Genomic DNA, 19,912 nt, shown 5'->3' on the forward strand with positions numbered 1-19,912 from the left:
AACAAGAATTCGGCTTGATTTTTTGTTTTTCGTTCAGGGGTAGAAAATGAATAAACAACTTGAATATTTGATCTGTACATGTGGGCGGGAATGAAACACCCTTTCTGCTGATTGGTCAACCAATCATTAAACGGTGCCGTCATCAGTTCTTCCGCAGTTCAGCGCAGCAGAATAATAGTCCTTCGCTGCGATGGATTGCAACGTTTATTGCAACTACATATAATCTCTTTTAAATTTACATTTAATCTTAATCTTTATCTCTTTCTCATCAAACAGCCAGACTAACGAATGACTTGACACATAGGCTACCATATCGAGGCAGAGCCTAGGGGCTTTCTTGGCTTTCTCTCCGGGCCGTATTCAGGTGAGACCAAGGACCTGCACCTTGACACGACCACAACGCAGCCCTGACGTATCAGCAGAGATTGAGTCAACTAGATCATCCACTGTGAGGGCCTCATCGACACGACAGCCACGACACAGTTCCTCAAAAACTGTCCATACCGGCGTGATCCTCAATACGATCCTCAGTTGGATGGAACTGGAATAAATACTTTGAATGTTGCGATCCTGTCGGACTTATGATAGCAACCTGAATTGTAACAAAGCACTGTTGGCCAGAGGAGAACTGGCCCCCCGACTAAGCCTGGTTTCTCCCAAGGTTTTTTTCTCCATTTTAACACCAATTTGCCACTTGTCTGCCACCTGATGTCACCTGTTGGAGTTTGGGTTCCTTGCCGCTGTCGCCTCTGGCTTGCTTAATTGGGGACACTTGACATTTGACTTGACATTTGATATTCAACAGTGCTTTGATCTGCCTGCATTGACACTATTCTTTAAGAGCTGCTGTGCAGCCAAATAATGTACCAGTTATCAATGTAAAGCTGCTTTGACACAATCTACATTCTAAAAAGCGCTATATAAATAAAGGTGACTTGACTTGACTTCTTCTGTGTGTCCATAAATTCGGCAACTTACGCGTCTATAGCTCAGAAATATTATCATTATACTAGTTTATCTGAGAAATAACAATTTACTTAGCTCCTGCACTCACAACCACCTAATATCCAACACCTTTGGCACACTGCCTGTTTTATCAAAATCTGTGTGGCAATGCTGCTCGACTCACGGGACAGCACATATGCAGATATGATAGTGAAGCCCAGACCAGTATCAATTTAAGTCATCATACACAGATGTCATAACTTTTGTTTTAGGCAATACGCTGAGATTATTTAATTAATATTAAGTATTGGCCGGCTAACTGATGGCATACAGACAGAACGGTTATTTTCTCTGTCAAATAACTTCCAAAGCAAATAAAGTCACAGAACCGTTGAGCGACTGACTCGCAGTAGGCGCACAGAGTTGTTTCATTCTTGAATGAATAACAGTCTTTGAACAACCCATTAATATAGACGATGATTCAATGACCAATTAATATAGACAGCCACTTGATTTTATTCCTGAATGAATCAGCGTTTTAAACGAATCGACAAATGAATAATTGACTCCTTCCTTAACACAATGACTTACCGCCACCTAGTGGCGATATTACTTTCATAATCCAAGTATCATTTCATTTTGTCATTTCATATTTCTGAATAAAAATGTTGTTTAAAATATTAATGTCATTATATTATACAGTTGTAATTAATGTGTAAATGTATTTACTGTAAATAGCTACATCTGAAAGCATCATGCAGTTGGTTGATCGGCCTACTGATTTAATTGATAACAGCCTATAGTGTCATATTATTCTAATTTATTTGACTACATTTATGAATTTAACATTATAGATAGCATACATATTTAATAAGATTAAGAAAGAAATTATATATTAAGGCAAAAAAAAGAGAAAAACCCTGAAAATCATTTGTCCCATATGGGAAAGTTAATTACTGACACTGGTAGATGGCATTAAATATGAAAACCTTTCATCTTTGGTTTATTGTACAAAGTCTTATTTCAGGGTTTTATTCATATAACTCAAACAAGTTCACCTTAAAATCATTAGCCTATGACAAATTCATATTTCACTAAAGTCAATCACTGAAACATTCTGTGTGATAACGGCATTATGATATCCATCTGTTGTATGAATAAAAATCATAATAGAACTATAATAGATGTGCTGTGAACATTAACTACGGTACGATGGCATTTCTTTTCATATCTGTCATATTATTTCAAGTTCCTCCATTGTCCAAATCTCAGAGTATTGCCTTAAAAAAAAGTTATGCCGTCTATGTATGATGACTTAAATTGATACTGGTCTGGGCTTCACTATATCTCTGTCTGTCCCGTGAGTCGAGCGAAGGACTATTATTCTGCTGCTCTGAACTGCGGAAGAACTGATGACGGCACCATTTAATGTTTGGTTGACCAATCAGCGAAAAAGGGGTGTTTCATTCCCGCCCACATGTAGAGATCAAATATTCAAGTTGTTTATTCATTTTCTACCCCTGAACGAAAAACGAAAAATCAAGCCGAAATCTTGTTTTTCGTTTTGTTGGGAAAAAAAAGAAAAACGAAAAAGATGCCGTTTTTTCATTTTCCGATTTCAATATTAAATCAAAAAACGAATGACCAAAAGATACACGGACCAATAACGTTGTCTCTGGTCGTCTCTCTCTTCTGGTCTGTGCGTTTCCCTGTGTTTTGGAGGAGGCGTGGCTTTGGACGACGCTTTGCAGGGAGGGTGAGAGATCGTATGCTTTCAATGCTAGCAGGCTAAAGTTACCATTTCTCAGATCGCCTACTGCACCTTTAAATGTAAATAATTAAACAATTCCTGAAAATTAATACAGAATAAAATAGTAAGTGCTCTAAAATAGTATAAACTGCTAGTACATACAAAAAAAAAAAAAAAAAAAAAAAAAAAAAAAAACGAGGGTCCTAGAAATGCGGCCCTGAAACTGCAGGAGCTCCGGTCTTGCAGGAACTCTTTCATTCAGCGGTCGTAACCGCAGTAACCGCGTCTCCATGGAAACGTAACAACAAACTACCGCTGTAGAGAGTCGGTTTTATTGCTAATAGGCTGGCTGTGGTCGACACTGGTGTTATTTTTTATTTCTTAAACACATAAATTAGAAAGAGTGGCAATTACTTTTCACTTTGTTGTGGCTCTGTTGTCATAGCGTTTATCCTATGAGGTGTTTCACGTAAGCTCAACAGAAATGGTAAGTACTTTTTAAACTGACACACCATAATATGAATGTTATGAGTCGATTCTTTTTTATTAGTGAATCAATGGACCAAAAACAAACTGTTTTGTTGTTGTATTAAAGACTCGTGAGATTTAAATTATATAACTACTCATTAGCTGGTCATTTGACATGATTTCCAGCCTCAAAGCGCCGCGTCTTCGAGTGGGAAGCTGTCAAGCAGCAGCGCTTTGACTCGCCGCTATCGCACACGAGCCCTCACCTCTCATGTGGACGAGACCCTCTTTGGGACCCCCAAACAGGTAGACAAAAGCTTACTCTATGGTCTTAGACATTAAATGAAAAGAAAAGGAAGATCCAACAGTCTACTTAATCTTTCTCAGCATTCTGCTGCTGATATGAAAGATGATGCTGAGGGCAGAAGCGTGAGGTCAAGGTCACTGTCAAGCTCTGCTCCTGCAACCAAAGAGCCAAAGTCAGAGACGGTCCGTATCATCACTAAAGACCTCATCAGAGACCTCAGGCAAGTAGAAGCAGAAGGTTTTCACGCTGTGGATGCGTAGTTGTCCTTATTGACATATTTACCTGTTCAGAATTACTTATGTTGCTGTAACCTGATTTGAACAAAACCAGTAAATTTGTTACCATATAAGTGCATGTTTTTATCCCTGAACTGCATATTTTGGCCATTTGTGTTATCACTATTTTTAAAGGGGTCATGAATTGAAAAATCAAATTGACATGTAAGCGGTCATTCATTGTACTATAAAAACATCCTGTAAGTTTCAGAACTCAAAGCTGCCTCGTTAGTCCATAAACCAAGCTCTGAAAATGACTCGTTTTGGATTTTGTCCCATTTATGACGTGGCGAAAGACTCTCTCTCTGCAGAATTAGATCAACGCCTACTTCTACATCATCGCATCTTTGGCCCCGCCCACTGGTGAGATGAGGAGAGATACAGGATCACTAGACTAAAAATAACATCAGCTTCTAAAGGATCCTAATGCTAGGAAAGTTTTTAAAGGATTAGTACACTTCAGAATTAAAATTTCCTGATAATTTAATCATCCCCATGTCATCCAAGATGTTTATGTCGTTCTTTCTTCAGTCGAAAAGAAATTAAGGTTTTTGAGGAAAACATTCCAGGATTTTTCTCCATATAGTGGACTTCACTGGGGTTGCAGCTTCAAAGGGCTCTACACAATCCCAGACGAGGAATAAGGGTCTTATCTAGAGAAACCATCGGCCATTTATAAGTGGTCAGGAAACATAAACTAATAATTAAAAAAAATGCATGACCACATTAAGTCTGCTCTTTGCTCTTGTTTTGTTGAAGCAGAATCCCAAGTGAGGACCCATCTGGGCAGTCTGTCATCCTTTCATCAGCTGAGTTTAGGCGAATCATGGTGGAGTCTCATGTTCCTAGTGAAGAGGAGAAGGCAGCTGTGCTAGAGGCCCAACGCAAAGCCCGCGAGGAAGCCATGGTGAGCCAAGCATATAATAATTTCAGTCTGCAATTTAAATTACTTATTAGAGGAGCGGATCTACCGGGGTTGCATAGGGGGGCCTCCATAATATCTGCTACCCAGAATTATCCCAGTATAAAATATAAATGTTTCCTGTATTGCCTTTTACCAGCGGCGCTTCAATGTGATGACATAAAAAAGCCACTCAGAATGTAAACAATAATCACTACATTGTAAAAAGACAACAACTATATTTATTATATTTTATTTCCCAGGGCACATTATACAGTGTACATTTACACCATCACATTAAGAGTGCAAAGGAGAACAAATAGAAAAAATGCAACATTACTTTAATAATAATAATGTGTATGATGTGCCCTAATTATAACATCAGTATTACAGTGCATATTTACAAAAATATAAGCATCCAGAGTGTGAACGGTCCTGCTTCTCAATGAAGCAGCGGAGCAGGTCTGAGACGGGAGCTGACAGGCAGCCTATGATTTCACGAAATGCGCTGAAGTTTTCACATGAAGTGAGAAATGCACAGCCAGCACCAAACAGACATGCAGAATGAACTTAATTCAAGTGCCATCATTTAGAAATAAATGAACTTTTAGCATTTATGACAGCCCGAAACTGACTCAAAAAGTGAATATATTGCTGGGTCTTCATGATAGTTGCGAAATGTTTGTGCATTGTCGAGTAAGCATTGGCAGCTCAAACATTTTCATAATAGTTAATTTGTAAAAAGACTTTGATTCCCGAACTTGTTCTTGTTAGGCACTGCCATTGTTGTCAATGTAAAAACATTTCTTCTGCGGTTGCCAATCCGGAAGCCAGAAACACAGAACATGGTTACTGTGAATAAAACATTTATTATCCACCTTATTCCTGACTAGCCTACTGCGTTTCGAATTATGGGTTCCACTTCCGGTTTGGGGAACTTCCATTTAAAAAAAGATTGAAATGAATCGTTTCAAATCATAAGGTTGCCCTACAAATAAAGCTTATCCGTCAGTTTGACTGAATGAGCTGTCAATTTTTCTTTCATGTTTTATTTTCAGACATCATAAGAATAACGTAACGCTTGGTATTTTAACAAGAATATCTATGGCAAGAGCTCTTTTCAGTCGCTGCTTTCTATTCTCGTGATTATTTTCTTTTGTCCCTTTGCATACCGCTGTAATAGTAAGACAAAGGACAACATATACTGTACATTTGTGGTCTGTTCTCCCGATATAATTTACGATATATCCCATTAATAATTCACTGGAATGAACAAAGAATCTCTCGTTTTTCTCTTCTAAGCCTCACGTCTCTTTCCAGGTTTGTTTTCACAGGTAAATACAATTTATTATCTGTAAAAATGATGGAAATCACTTTGAAATAGTATCACGCAATGCTGAAGTTCATGAACATTTTTTATTAAGGCAACATATATTACATAATACAGATATATATCACTATAGTTATATTTAACCTATCCTTTATTGCTGTGGAAAGAATCGCGCTTTTTCATGGACTGTTGAAACTACCTTGTTGATGCTTTTACACTTTCAAATGTCCTTTTAATGTTCGTTGGTTGAAGGGTGAGTAGAATAATGTCATCTCATTGTACCCAGTTTAAAAAAAAAACATTATTGCGTTCATAGAGCGACCCTTTCACTGACTGTTTACAGCTTAACGGAAGTTACACCCATAATTTGCGCTAAGTGTCATGAGGCGTAGGAATAAGGCGGATAGATGAAACACTTATTCCAAAAGTATTATGATAACATCAAAGGCTCTGCTGCATCATTTAACTTACACAGAATAAAGCTTACCTTGTACTCTTTAACAGGCTGTACAAACAGAACTTTGGCTGTGTGGTAGATTTTCCCCTACGCAACTGACTTAAGTTAAACCGGGTGTCCCAGACACCTATGAATTTATACTCTACTAAGCGTACTTCAATACCTGTTCGAGTCGGCCGACGGCCTGTTTGAGCACTATCACCTGGTAATAAGCTCTTTAGTGCTCCTCCACTGCACACTATCACTTGAGTATAGAAGTAAGATCTCTAGTGTCTAGTCTGCTGCACAGCCTAAAAACCAAACAGACTCCAGACTATGCCTTAGAATATGCTTTAATCACAGCCGGAGGACCTTGTATCAATCAAAGAGAATCCCACCAGCAATAAGAATACAACAGTTTATATAGGATGGTAAAGCATGGTAAAGCATTCTACAATATGATTGGTTCTTCATATGTCAAACCCTCATGTTACTAGGTAAAGCAAGATCTGCCCAAATTATGTGTTTATTAGTTCGTTGGTTACTCAATATCATGGGGTTATTATATTTAGATAGTTGTCTAGTTGTCCCTAAGTGTCATTTCAGACACACACTGACTTAGGCCCATGCAAGGTTTGAGGACATTTAGGTTTGAAAAGCATATAAATGTTATTCCTGCAAGGAAAAAGAAATGTTAGTTATGATTAACTAAAAAATTCCATCCCAGCTGTCTTCGAAGAACTGCTGTATGCTTCAGGAAATTAAAATCTAGTTGTTGTCGAATCAGGATGCTGCAGAGGAGAGAAAAGCACAGATGCGTCAGGCGGACCTGTCTCGGCAGAAGAACCAGACTCTCAGTGAGCTCGAGGCAGAGGCAAGGGACCGGGCTCAGTACCTGTTGGAGCGGGCCAACACCCTGAGAATGGAACAAGAGGACGAAGTCAAGAAGCTCAATGAGGTAGATAGGACCACACTAACAAGCCAAACCATCACCGACTGGTTGTTTCCTACATGCAAATGTTGCCATTGTACTGCCATTGCAGTTGATTCAGGAAGTTCAGTGCCATGTTATCCGAGACGCACAGCTTGAGGAGAAGAAAAAGAACCGCACAAAGTGGCTGGAGGAGGAGAAAAGACTGGATGCATTGATGGAGGTGGAGCGTCGTCGGGCTTTAGAAACTCAGGAACAAATCGAGCAGCTCCGCAAACAGCAGATGATTCAGTAAGGATGTTTACGCTCTATATTCTATATACTCTACATATAATGTATTCCTCCCTATGGTTGATGGGTGGGTGTTATTAAAGTGGGAAGCTGCGCATCCTCGACCAGATCCAGATGCGTCTGGAGGAGAAAATGCTACAAGAGGAGGTAAAGGAGCAGGAGGGTCAGCAGTTGCTGGAAAACATGGAAAGAATGCAGATGGAGGAGCTCAAGGTACATGCAATTAATGTCTAGTTTAATTTGAATCATATGTAGTTTTTGGACTCATGTGTAGACACACTCTGTGTCACAGGCCATTGAAAGAAAGAAGGAGGAGCAGAAGAATTTGCTTCAGGAGATTCAGAAGATAAATGAAGAGAATCTGCTTGCTAAAGAGCAGAAAAAGGAAGAAGAGAGATTAGCAGATCTGCGTGCTGTAGAGTATACATGCAAGAAGTTGGTAAGAAAAGTCTTTTTAATATGTTTCTCACTATCTCGCTTCTCTTGTCGTCCACCACTGTAATCTTGAACTTTAAAATCAGGGGCAGACTGTTCTGGCAGTTCTTACCTTGTAAATCAAATAGCCTAAAAAGTATTCTCGTCGCTTCATAACATTAAGGTTGAACCACTGTAGTCATGTTGACTATTTTAACCATGTCTTTACTACCTTTCTGGACCTTGAATGTGGTAATTTCAATTTTCTATTAAAGATAAAAAATTTTTTAAAAAAAACCTCTTAATTTGTGTTCCGAAGATGAACAAAGGTCTTGCGGGTTTGGAATGATATGAGGGTAATTAATGACAGAAATTAAATTTTTGGGTGAACTAACCCTTTAAGCATTCAAATATGCGGACAAACACCAGATTACAGTACGTCAGTTCTCAAACATTCCACAACCTGACAAACGCTGATTCAGCAAGTTAAATTAGCAAAAAACGAGTCTGCATCAAAAGATGCCGACAAGGGTAACACACTGATCCGAAAAAATCCCAACATTTTCCCTGATCTCTTTTTAAAAATTTAAAGTACTTCAGACTTACTTTAAAGGGTTAGTCATAATTTACTCACCCTCATGTCATTCCAAACTCAAAATACTTTTTGTTCCTCTTCAAAACACAAATGAAGATATTTTAACTCTTTCCCCGCCAGCATTTAAAAAAAAAAAAAAAAGCTGTCAGCCACTGATAATTTTCACACAAATTTAATCGCCCCCAGAATATATTGTTGTATGAATATCTGAACATGCAATAGAAAGAATCAAAAGAAAGAACAGAGCCTCTGCTTTTAAAAAAAAACAGGCTTTATTCTAGCTTCATGCATTCTTTTTTTTATTAACTCTTGAATCCCTTGAAGTTATAAAAAAATAATTGAAAACATTTTGAACAGTTCAGAAGAGACACGATCGCTTTATATGATAAAGAGATTTAATTTAGGCTTTTATTCACATATATTAGTGGGCCATTATGTGGCCACACTGATGATTTTGCACAATCACAAGTGGACCACAAAGAAAAAAATATATGTTTATTACTTTGACCTATTAGTTCCTTTTCTGGGAACAGAACAAGGATAATGCTGAGAAAAGCAAAACAAAGAAAAAAATTGGCAACATCAACAGCTGCAGTTGGCTTTCCCACCAAAGTTAAATAGCCACATTAATCCCAGATGTAACTGGTGAACTTTAGGAACGAGAAGCAGAGTATGAAGCTGAGCAGATACGAATCAAGAAAGAAAAAGAAAAGGAAGTAGCACGACTGAGAGCTCTTCAAGAACGGGACCGAGACCATAAAGCTGAGCAGGTAAAATGTTACAGTATGTCCTACAAAAAATGACTAAATCCCTTTGTATGAGAAGTATTCCCATGATAGCGTAATACATTTTGCATTCTAGATTCTGGATTTGAAATAAATTTGTTTTTTTGTGAACTGTGAGGATGAGATCAGGGCACGGAGGAACCAGGAAGCGGCAGCGAGGGAATGGAGAAGAAAGGAGAAAGAGCGGACTATGAAAAAGCTGGAAGTGGAAGAGAAGCTGAGGGTTGCTCGTTTGGAACAAGTCACTCATAAGGAGCACCTGCTGTCAATTGAAGCTGGACGAGAGAGAGCAGAGTTTGAGAGGGTCCTGAGGTACAAACAGCATCACATGTGTCATGTACTATTAGAATGGCAATTTGACCCAGGAACTTTTTTCCCTCAGACCTGTTGCTGTCTGCGTTTCCATCGCGGTCTAAAGTACCGTGAAGATTAGGCACTTAGTCCCGTGACCTGGGACTGCGCGCGACTGTCCAGTTCCCGCTGGATTTTGTCCTCTGCATACAAGCTTAATAAAGCCTGAACCTCGTCGTCGGTCCATCGGTCGTATTTTTTAAACTCCACTGTTGATTCCACTGCTGTGAACTCTTACTGCACGCACCGCAACAGACTTTTAAAAATGGTGGTTGAAATAAAATGCTGCGTGGAGTCAACCAATCAAAATGCTGTGTGAACTCAACCAATCAGCATGTTCAGCACCCAAGTCCCACCCCCAAAAGTTTCAGAACTTTGAAAAAGTACTACCTCGCGAGCAGGGACTTTCTGAAGGGGGAATTTTTACCCGGAACTTCATTTAGATCCTGGTTCCTGCAGTCGAAACACACTGAGTACCACTCCAAAGTGGTACATTCCTGCAGTGGAAACACAGCTAAAGATAACTTTGAAGATTGTATGCTGTTGTTAGATTGGATCAAATCTCCACGTCCCCGGATGCCGGATCTTTGAAAAGATATCCATTTGTCTGGTGTGCAACCCAGCAAATCTATCAACAGAAAGTCTTGTCTGGTACCTCAAGGCTCAATTAACAGCCTTCTGTCAGCCTGAGAGTTTAACTGAAAGCCAGAGAATAGCAGAAGCAGGAGATGAAGTGATGATAAAATAGCAGAGTTTATTGAATAATCTTAGTATGTTTCAAAGATCAGACTTCATCTAGATGTTACACTGCTCAATGCTCTGACTTCTTCTACACCAGTACAATTCCAACAAGTGTTATTATACCAAGGGAAAAACAAAGGAAAATTACTGCTTCGCAACATCGTCCGGTGACGAAAAAAACCTTGAAATGGAGACATCTCCTACCCGTGAAGACAAGCATCTCTTTACACCACACAATCATAAGATTTAAACAACAATAGAAAAGAAATAATAAGTAATGTAAAATATAAAAACACATAATGACATAAATGAATAATAATAACAATCATTAAATGATAAAAATGAATAAATTATGTAAATCAAATAATAATAATAACATGAACAAATGATAAATCAAATGACAACTACATAAATGACTAATGATTATAAATGATTATGAAATTAAATATAAAAAATAATAACAAAATAATTGTAACGTGGTTGTGTGGAGTTAACAAACGACGAAGAAGATGAAGCTTAACAGTCTTTAATAATCCAAAGAGTAATCCAAAAGCAGCAGTAACACAACACACATGGAGACATCCAACTGATGCCAACGTATATGAGACCCGACACTGAACTAAGGAAAGACAGGAACTTATATACACAGACGATTAACTCAAATTACAGACAGCTGTGATGATTAGTGCAGTGTCCATGGTGACTGATTCTGGCGGGAAAACAGAACAAAGGACCACATGTGACTGATGAAAACAAACAAACTGAAAGTTTATGTGGTGTGAGGGTGTGATAATAATAAAGAAAATAAAACACCAATGTATGGTTGCTTTTTTAAAGTAAAACAGGTTGTTATTGAAAACCTTTAGATCTTTCACTGTATACTCCTTTTCCAGGGCACAGCAGGAACTCATTGAGAAAGAACGAGAAAAAGAGGAGCACCGTCATCAACAAATCCAAAGGCATGCTGAGGCTGTGAGGCAGCAGGTAAGGGAGAGAGAAATGCAGGCTGTCACCCAGCGCAGAGAGCTGTTCCGAGAGGGGGAGCGGTTGGAAGAGGAGGCGCGCAATCGCAGAGCCCGACTGGACGAGATTAAAGAAAAGAAGCTGCGGGAACTCAAGTATGTCCTTAGAGTAAAGTAGACAGAGAAATTACATAAAAATTACTAGGGCTGCACCCTAATAGTTGACTAAGCTTTAGTCGACGAGAAGCCGACCAAATTTTAATTTGTTGGTTAGTCACAAAAAAAAACTCCAAAGAAATTGGCGAAGTCACGCAGTCCAACAGACAGATCATTAACACGCCTGGCCCATGTGGTAATTATGTCAAATCCAAACTTTCGCCATTTCATTCATCTACATCAAATGTGGCTTATCATTTGAAACATGTAAGTAACTGTACATGGCCGCTCGCTCTAACATTAATGTTAACGTAGATAAATGTGCGCTATCATTATGCACATATCCAAGTGTTCGTGTGGAAGTTCAATTAGTACATGCTTAACTTTCATTTCTCTCTATAGACGCATACTGTGGAGATGAGAGTCAGCGTTGCCAACTTCATCTTTGCCAGCAACATTGACTCAGAAAACACTAGTTTATCAATAAATTAATAAAAGTAATTTAAAGGTGCAATGTGTAGATTTTAGGAGGATCTATTGACAGAAATGCAATATAATATACATAACTATGTTTAAAGACCTCACATAATGAACCATTATGTTTATAATTACCTTAGAATGAGCCATTTCTATCTACATACACCACGGGTCCCCTTACATTTTAAGTTGCCATTTTGTACCCGCATGTTTCTACAGTAACCCTAAACGGACAAACTGCTCTACAGAGTGCGTTTGCTTGACTGGCTACTCTCTGTGTCTCAGACGATGACATATTTGTCCTGTGTTGGCCACCGTAGCTTCCCTATATTGCAATTCGCAACCTCACAGCTAGATGCCGCCAAAATTTACACACTGCACCTTTAAGTAATTTAATTAATATCACAAACTCAAAAAATCAAACTAATCTGACATGACAGTACAAATAAGCAAGAAATCTGAGCTATCTTTATATAGATTGCTGAAAGCTACAGATTGGATCACTGTAATTCGCAGAAACAGCTGGAATCCAGGCACCCAAACATTGCCATTTTATATCATATATGATGAATTTATGGGTAAAATCATACCCTAAGTTATATATTGTATTGACTACTCATGAATTAAAGCGTTAGTTCACCCAAAAATGAAAATTCTGCCATTTATTACTCACCCTTGTGTCATTCCACATCCATAAGATCTTTGTTAATCTTCGGAACACAAATTAAGATCTTTTTGATGAAATCTGAGATGTTTCTGTCTCTCTATAGAGATCCAACGCAACTACCACTCCAAGGTCCAGAAAGGTAAAAAAAAAAGAAAAGATATCATTAAAGTACTCCATGTGACTTCAGTGGATTAACCTCAATTTTATGAAGCAACGTGAGTGCCAAAAAAAAACATAATTTACCACTTTACTTACAAAAATATTTATCTGCAACAGACATTCACGAGAGCTTCACGATGAATGCGTGTTGTGTTCAGACTTAAGCGTCAACTCAACGCACATGCGCGAGTGTTCGCGAGAACATCACAACGGTGCGTTTTGTGTTCACACGAGAGCTGACGTTGTGTGAACACGCTTTGGATAATAAATAAAGTGGTAAATTATGGGTTTTTTTGCACCAACAAAGCACTTACGTTGCTTCACAAAATTGAGTTTAAGCCACTGGAGTCACATGGAGTACTTTAATGATGTCTTTTCCCTACCTCTCTGGACCTTGGAGAGGTAGTTGCGTTGGATCTCTATGGAGAGACAGAAATCTCTCAGATTTCATCAAAAAGATCTTAATTTGTGTTCCGAAGATGAACGAAGGTCTTATGGATGTGGAACGACACGAGGGTGAGTAATAAATGACAGAATTTTTGGGTGAACTAAACCTTTAAATATTTGGCGTGTTATAATCTGTGTAAATGTTTTATTTATCAGAAAACACCCATTAAGATGAGCAATGCGTTATACAAAGGGTGGTTAGATAGTGTTTGGAACTCCACAAAACAAGTTTAGATAGATAGAGCAAGCGTCAAGTCAAATTTATTTGTCTATCGCTTTACAATACATAGCAGCTTTACATAAAGTCAAAATGCTTTAGGCCTGGGTGATATGATAATATACAGTATAAAATGATGATATAAGTGGTTTTCCAGATTTAGATCTAAATATATTGTGTTTATCTTGTTATCTAGCAGAAAATACATTCGGGTTTCACTTTATTTTGTCTGAAAATTGACGTCAATGCATAAAGGAACAACAGAAAACAAGCTTATTATGTGAAAAGTTTTTCCTTGAGAAGTGTGTTTGCACTATATTTCTGTCATTTAGGATTTTTTTATGTAATGTAATGATGTTCACACTGTAAATTTTAAGTGTCCAAATGCAAAAAGGGGCCACAGTATGATAGAAAGATGTTGTGGGAAAGAAAAAGAGAAACAGAAGTTTTACATGAATAATCCCCGGAAAATTTTCCTACTTCTAAGAAATATGTTGAGGTCATATCATCATCATCATCACATAAATCTTGCAACGATTTAGCCAAATAATCACACGTTTCCACTTTTGACCACAGGGCAGCTGGACTCTCCGACAAGTACTGCAAAGAAGTTGAGCGTAAAGTTCAAGCTCTTCCAACTCTTACAAACTGAGCCAGAGGAGCAACGGAAATGCGGGAAATGAGAGTGAATGAAAGAAGAAAAACCTAGTTGTGGTTTGCCAGTCAAGTAATCTAGAATTAGGCTAGAATTAAACCATGTGTAAAGCATTTATTTTTGCTGCCAGTGTTTTTCGATTTGTTAAAAAGATTGCATCATCACAAGTGGGAAGGAAATTGTTTATACACAAAATGTGCAATGAGTGGTGTGTTTCTTCTCTTTCTGCTGCTCACTCAGTAGGACTTAATTTCTTGATGCCAAATGTGTTAGTCTAGTTTTCTTTGAGTTCTTACTGCATTTTTATTAAGGTGACAATATGTGCCATTTTCCCAGGACGCGTCCTGTCCAGGATTTCTAAGTTGCCTAAAATGGCTTGAGCCCTTGCCTCTTTAATCGTGAAAGTGGTCATATCGATGTGCCCCCGGAACAGGATTTCTACATGGAGGTCTGTGCAAGCCGCTGTTCTTATTGAAAGTCTTCATGCAATGCATTAAAATGTTGTCGTATTTGCAATGCTTTGACCGTTCTCTGTAGATCCAGCCTTCTCACAAGCCACGATTGGTCGATTATGTATAATGCACGCTATTGGTCAAATTATTTTTCAGTCATTACCTTCCGCAAATATGAAAACAAAAACAAAACTGGGACATTTTATGCAACTTAGAAATCCTGGACAGGACGCGTCCTGGGGAAATGGCACAAATGATCACCCTATTTTTATACACTCTAAAAGAACATATTTTAGTATAAACTGTAATATTTTTGAACAGTTAATTTCATGTTAATTCCAATTAAATGAAAAAATCTATTAGTTTAAATGTATATTAAATACAGTTAGCTGAAATTGAGTGCTTCTTTTTTCCCACTTAAATACATCTTTATGTGTAATTTTATAATTGTTTATATTTGTCTTTGAAATATGGTTAAAGTGTACAGCCGAATGTATTTAAGTGTATCTGTAATTACACATTTGCAAATGAGTACTTTTAAAATATATTAACTTTAAATGTAATATCAAAGAACGCACTACAGTTAAAAATTATAATCAAGTACTTTACATGTGCTTTAGTAGGCTATGTTAGAACATTAAAACAAATGATTATTAAAACAAAATTATTTAAAATGCAACCTTTAATTTGAAAGTACAAAGTGCATTTTTTAGTAATTAAATCTGTTAAGAAACAGTCATGAAAGTCAGTGGCCTTTATTTCACTGATATATTAACTACAAGTAGGCCTACAGGTTTTTAAAAAATATATATATATACTTTTAACACTCCTGCTTGGAACAAACATCACACAGCTTCACCAGTTTCACAAGCAAGGGAAACTTTAATCTTTAAGATTGGATTGGAAACTAGCTTTCGAGATCACAAATCAAGAAGTGATAGAAGTGGCTGTTTGTTTGCTTTTTTTTTTTTTTTTTTTCTTAAAAACTTTAGGCCCATTCACACCAAGAACGATAACTATATTATCCTTACACCAGCAGATGATATCATTCTGTTTATTTTGATCGCACACTGCAGTTTATGTCGCCTGACGCTTTAAATGCTCAAGCTCTTTAAAACAGGATGGATTCAATGATTTTATCATTCATCACCTGGAAAAAATCATTCTGAAAGTGATTCCAATGATATTGTTCCTCTCTGCCGTTATCATTATAGTTATGATGTGGACTCTGCTATCCTTCTATATGTAGAACGATTTTTAGAACTATATCTTTATCGTTAAAGTTATCGTCCTTGGTGTGAATGGGCCTTTAAAACTCCAGCATCAATATTTGACCAATAATTTATGACAGTTACAGTCATTTAATAATTTCTATCAGGAATTCACATCAATCATGCTGAATCAACCTGGTATTTATCATTATTTCACATAAAAGGAAAACATATATGCTTATTAAGTCGCACCTGCTTCTGTTTATTTGTGATCACTGAACTGTATCAAACAATGTCATTAGGGCTTTTATGTACAAAGGTGTGCTTATTTAGGAAAATGCTGATAAATGCTCATGTTCACGGTTTCTATTAATTTTTCAGATCTAAGTTGCTGTTATTGATTTAATTCCACTATGGAATTAATTCAACGTTCTCTATGGATTTGGATACCACTACAAATGGCTGTTTCTTCAAATAGTAAGGGTATAGTGGGTGATTTTGAACACAGCCCGTTCTTGTGCCAGATCGTTTCAAATGTGCCTGTCTTGTCCTATCCTATTCTTGGTGTTTTCTCCATACGGGGTACTTTTTGTTCATTTTTGATTTTAATAAAGCCCATTGTTCACTGTGCGTTTGAGTCCTCGACTCTTCTTTCAACCCCAAACCTGACTACATTGTTCTCAATACAGTGTATGCTTAACATGTTTCACAAGACTCCTCACAGAAGAAAGGCTTGCTAATAAGCTTCACAATCAAACTATTTTGATTTTGAGATGTCTTGTTGTGTAATCTGTTGCCTTTTTTTTTTTTTTTTTTTATAGATTGAAGAAATAATGGCCCTTTGTAAAGGATGTGGAGTAGACCACAACGGTTATGGATCTTAGTCACCTACAACAAGGTTTTTTTTGTGTGTGTGTGAGGTGAGATGCATCTGATACAGGAAGTCAGACTGAGCAGTTATGTATTAGGGTGACATTTTTCAAATTAGCTGTTGATATGATAGTTATTGGTTACATAATCATTGGGTGCTCAAATGTAGGAGAAATGAAAAGTTATAAAGCTATATAAAGGAAGACATAGTGAGTATTTTAAATGAAATGTCTTTAGGTGGCTGGGCTGTTAAAACTTGCTCCTGGTGAACCTATGAACATGACTCATATTTAAACAACTATCGCTTTGTGTTGTTGGCGAGATCAAATGACAGAGATAAGAAAAACGGACATCAATTTTGGTTGTATTGTTTATGATTTGTATACACCCCTGCATTTTTAATGACTATTTTGATTGTTTTAGGATGTTTTCTTTTACAAAGTACTCTGGCTGCCCCGTTCCAGACAATTATTGTCCGGACCTCCGCTGGGAAGGAAATATAACGACAGGACCTCTGGGAACATTAATTGAATATGCCTGTGCTATTTGTGTTCCATTAGAACAATAGTATGGATTGGGAATACTTGTTTTTTTGTACTTTTTTTTTTTATTATTATTTATTTTTGGTTGGTACCCAAAATGCATTTAGGATGATTTTATGCAACTGGAAATGCCCTAAAACCTCAGACCTGAAAGATTGGATTGATGGGATGATTGAAATTGCTTCAAATGGAAGCATGTAGGGGAGACTGTATAGTAAGGGAGAAATTAAAAAAACATGGGATCATTTCTGGCAGCATATAAAAATGGAATGAATGAGCTGGACTGCTTAAGAACTGTTTCATTTCCATGTTCTTCTGTTTTGATTGTTTTACAATGATGTTGACTAGCGGCTGAGTATGTGAAGTGGGGGTGTAGATCATGTGGATACATGTTGAAGTGCTGCCAAGGCTATAACTTCTTTTTCGGAAATTATGAAAAAATACTTCCTGAACATGAATTCCTCATCCCACGTTTTCCTGGCTAGAAATATTTTGCAGCATATTGGCCAATATCAAAAATAGCAGTCTGTATCTGGTGTGGCCAGCAGCAGCTTTAAGTATTACAGTGCATGCTATTCTTCCACCAAAGAACTTGCAATTTCTCAAACACATTTGGGGGGACACATGGTTTGGCACTGCAAGGTCAATCAGCTTATTATATATGTGTACGCACACAGTGATACAGTGGCAAGAAAAAGTATGTGAACCACTTGCAGAATCTGTGAAAATGTTAATAATTTTAACAAAACAAGGGAGATCATACAAAATGCATGTTATTTTTTATTTAGTACTGTCCTGAGTAAGATATTTTACATAAAAGATGTTTACATATAATCCACAAGACAAAAAAATAGCTGAATTTATTAAAATAACCCCGTTCATAAGTATGTGAACCATTGATTCTTAACACTGTGTGTGGTTACCTGGATGATACACGACTGTTTTTTTGTTTTGTGATGGTTGTTCATGAGTCTCTTGTTTGTCCTGAGCAGTTAAACTGAGCTCTGTTCTTCAGAAAAATCCTCCAGGTCCTGCAGATTCTTCCGTTTTCCAGCATTTTTTTTTGCATATTTGAACCCTTTCCAGCAGTGACTGTATGATTTTGAGATCCATCTTTTCACACTGAGGACAACTGAGGGACTCAAACACAGCTATTAAAAAAGGTTCAAACATTCACTGATGCTCCAGAAAAAAAAACATGATGCATTAATAGATGGGGGGTGAAAACATTTGGAATTTGAAGATCAAGGTAAACTGTGTTTAATTTGTCTTCCGGGAAACATGCAAGTATCTTCTGTTGTTTCCGAAGGGCAGTACTAAATGAAAAAAAATGATATTCAAGCGAAATAAGAAAAATTTGGACCTCTTCATCCTGTTCAAAAGTTTTCACCCCCCGGCTCTTAATGCATCGTGTTTCCTTCTGAAGCATCAGTGAATGTTTGAACCTTTTTTAATAGTTGTGTTTGAGTCCCTCAGTTGTCCTCCGTGTGAAAAGATGGATCTCAAAATCATTCAGTCACTGTTGTAAAAGGTTCAAGTATGCAAAAGATGGTGGAAAACTGAAGAATTTTTGGGACCTGGAGATTTTTTCTGAAGAACAGAGCTCAGTTTAACTGCTCAGGACAAACAAGAGACTCATGAACAACCATCACAAAACAAAAAAACAGTCGTGTATCATCCAGGTAACCACACACAGTATTAAGAATCAATGGTTCACAAACTTTTTAACTGGGTCATTTTAATAAATTTAATACATTTTTGTCTTATGGATTATATGTAAGCATCTTTTATGTAAAATATCTTACTCAGGACAGTACTAAATAAAAAATAACATGCATTTTTTATGATCTCTCTTATTTTGTTAAAATTTTCACAGATTCTGCAAGTGGTTCACATACTTTTTCTTGCCACTGTATATGTGACTTATCATGTACCCTATAGTTTCTTCACACACTAACGTGTTACGTGCAACTATGAACCTTCACAAACTGTTGATAGTATGCAGTCAGCTTGCAGGTATGAAGGTGCTGTTGCGGTGGGAAGTTCAGTCATGTTTGATATAGATGTATATAGTGATAAATCATGTTGCTTTTGTTTACATTTTTCATAGCTGCTGCCCAGCCACCATGTGAGGAGCTTAGATGTTAAAGTGTGACCGCAAACCTTACGTGTCGAATCAAACAGAAAATGGAAACTATTTTAAGAGGCCATCCCAAAATTTTCTAACCTGACCATAGTTTATGCTTATTTTATTTATTTATTTATTTTTGTAATTTATATTCAGGTAGCACATGTATTGAACCCAAAGGAATGCATTGTGTCTGTGGGATCAACTGTTTTGATGCGTTCCGATTTTTTGTCTTTATGATTGCCAAAGGAATTTTGAAGCAATAGTAATCATATATATATATGATATCATGATATTGTGTTGGTCCCTCTTTTGCTGCAAAAACATCCCTGACCCGTTGAGGCATGGACTGTGTGCTGTGATATCTGGCACCAAGATGTTAGCAGCAGATCCTTAAAGGGTTAGTTCACCCAAAAATGAAAATTCTGTCATTTATTACTCACCCTCAT

The 19,912-nt window shown here is 37.3% G+C and overlaps 1 protein-coding gene across 1 annotated transcript; it reads left to right on the forward strand.

The window, feature by feature from the left end:
* The first annotated feature begins 2,624 nt into the window (after positions 1-2,624).
* Positions 2,625-16,553, forward strand: cfap45 (cilia and flagella associated protein 45). Its single transcript, XM_051871186.1, has 12 exons — positions 2,625-3,182; positions 3,350-3,469; positions 3,551-3,690; positions 4,508-4,652; positions 7,200-7,370; positions 7,456-7,634; positions 7,718-7,847; positions 7,927-8,073; positions 9,300-9,413; positions 9,547-9,740; positions 11,414-11,638; positions 14,182-16,553. Exons 1-12 carry the CDS (start codon positions 3,180-3,182, stop codon positions 14,255-14,257), a joined length of 1,644 nt encoding a protein of 547 aa, XP_051727146.1. The 5' UTR covers positions 2,625-3,179; the 3' UTR covers positions 14,258-16,553.
* Positions 16,554-19,912: the final 3,359 nt, after the last annotated feature.

This window comes from Ctenopharyngodon idella, chromosome 18, assembly GCF_019924925.1.
Source record: "Ctenopharyngodon idella isolate HZGC_01 chromosome 18, HZGC01, whole genome shotgun sequence".
Lineage (NCBI taxonomy): Eukaryota > Metazoa > Chordata > Actinopteri > Cypriniformes > Xenocyprididae > Ctenopharyngodon > Ctenopharyngodon idella.

Excerpts from the sequence above, each read along its gene's own strand:
- cfap45 (XM_051871186.1), top strand. Across the intron at positions 3,470-3,550 it reads TCTTTGGGACCCCCAAACAG|CATTCTGCTGCTGATATGAA; the intron begins GTAGACAAAAGC and ends AATCTTTCTCAG. Across the intron at positions 9,741-11,413 it reads GAGTTTGAGAGGGTCCTGAG|GGCACAGCAGGAACTCATTG; the intron begins GTACAAACAGCA and ends CTCCTTTTCCAG.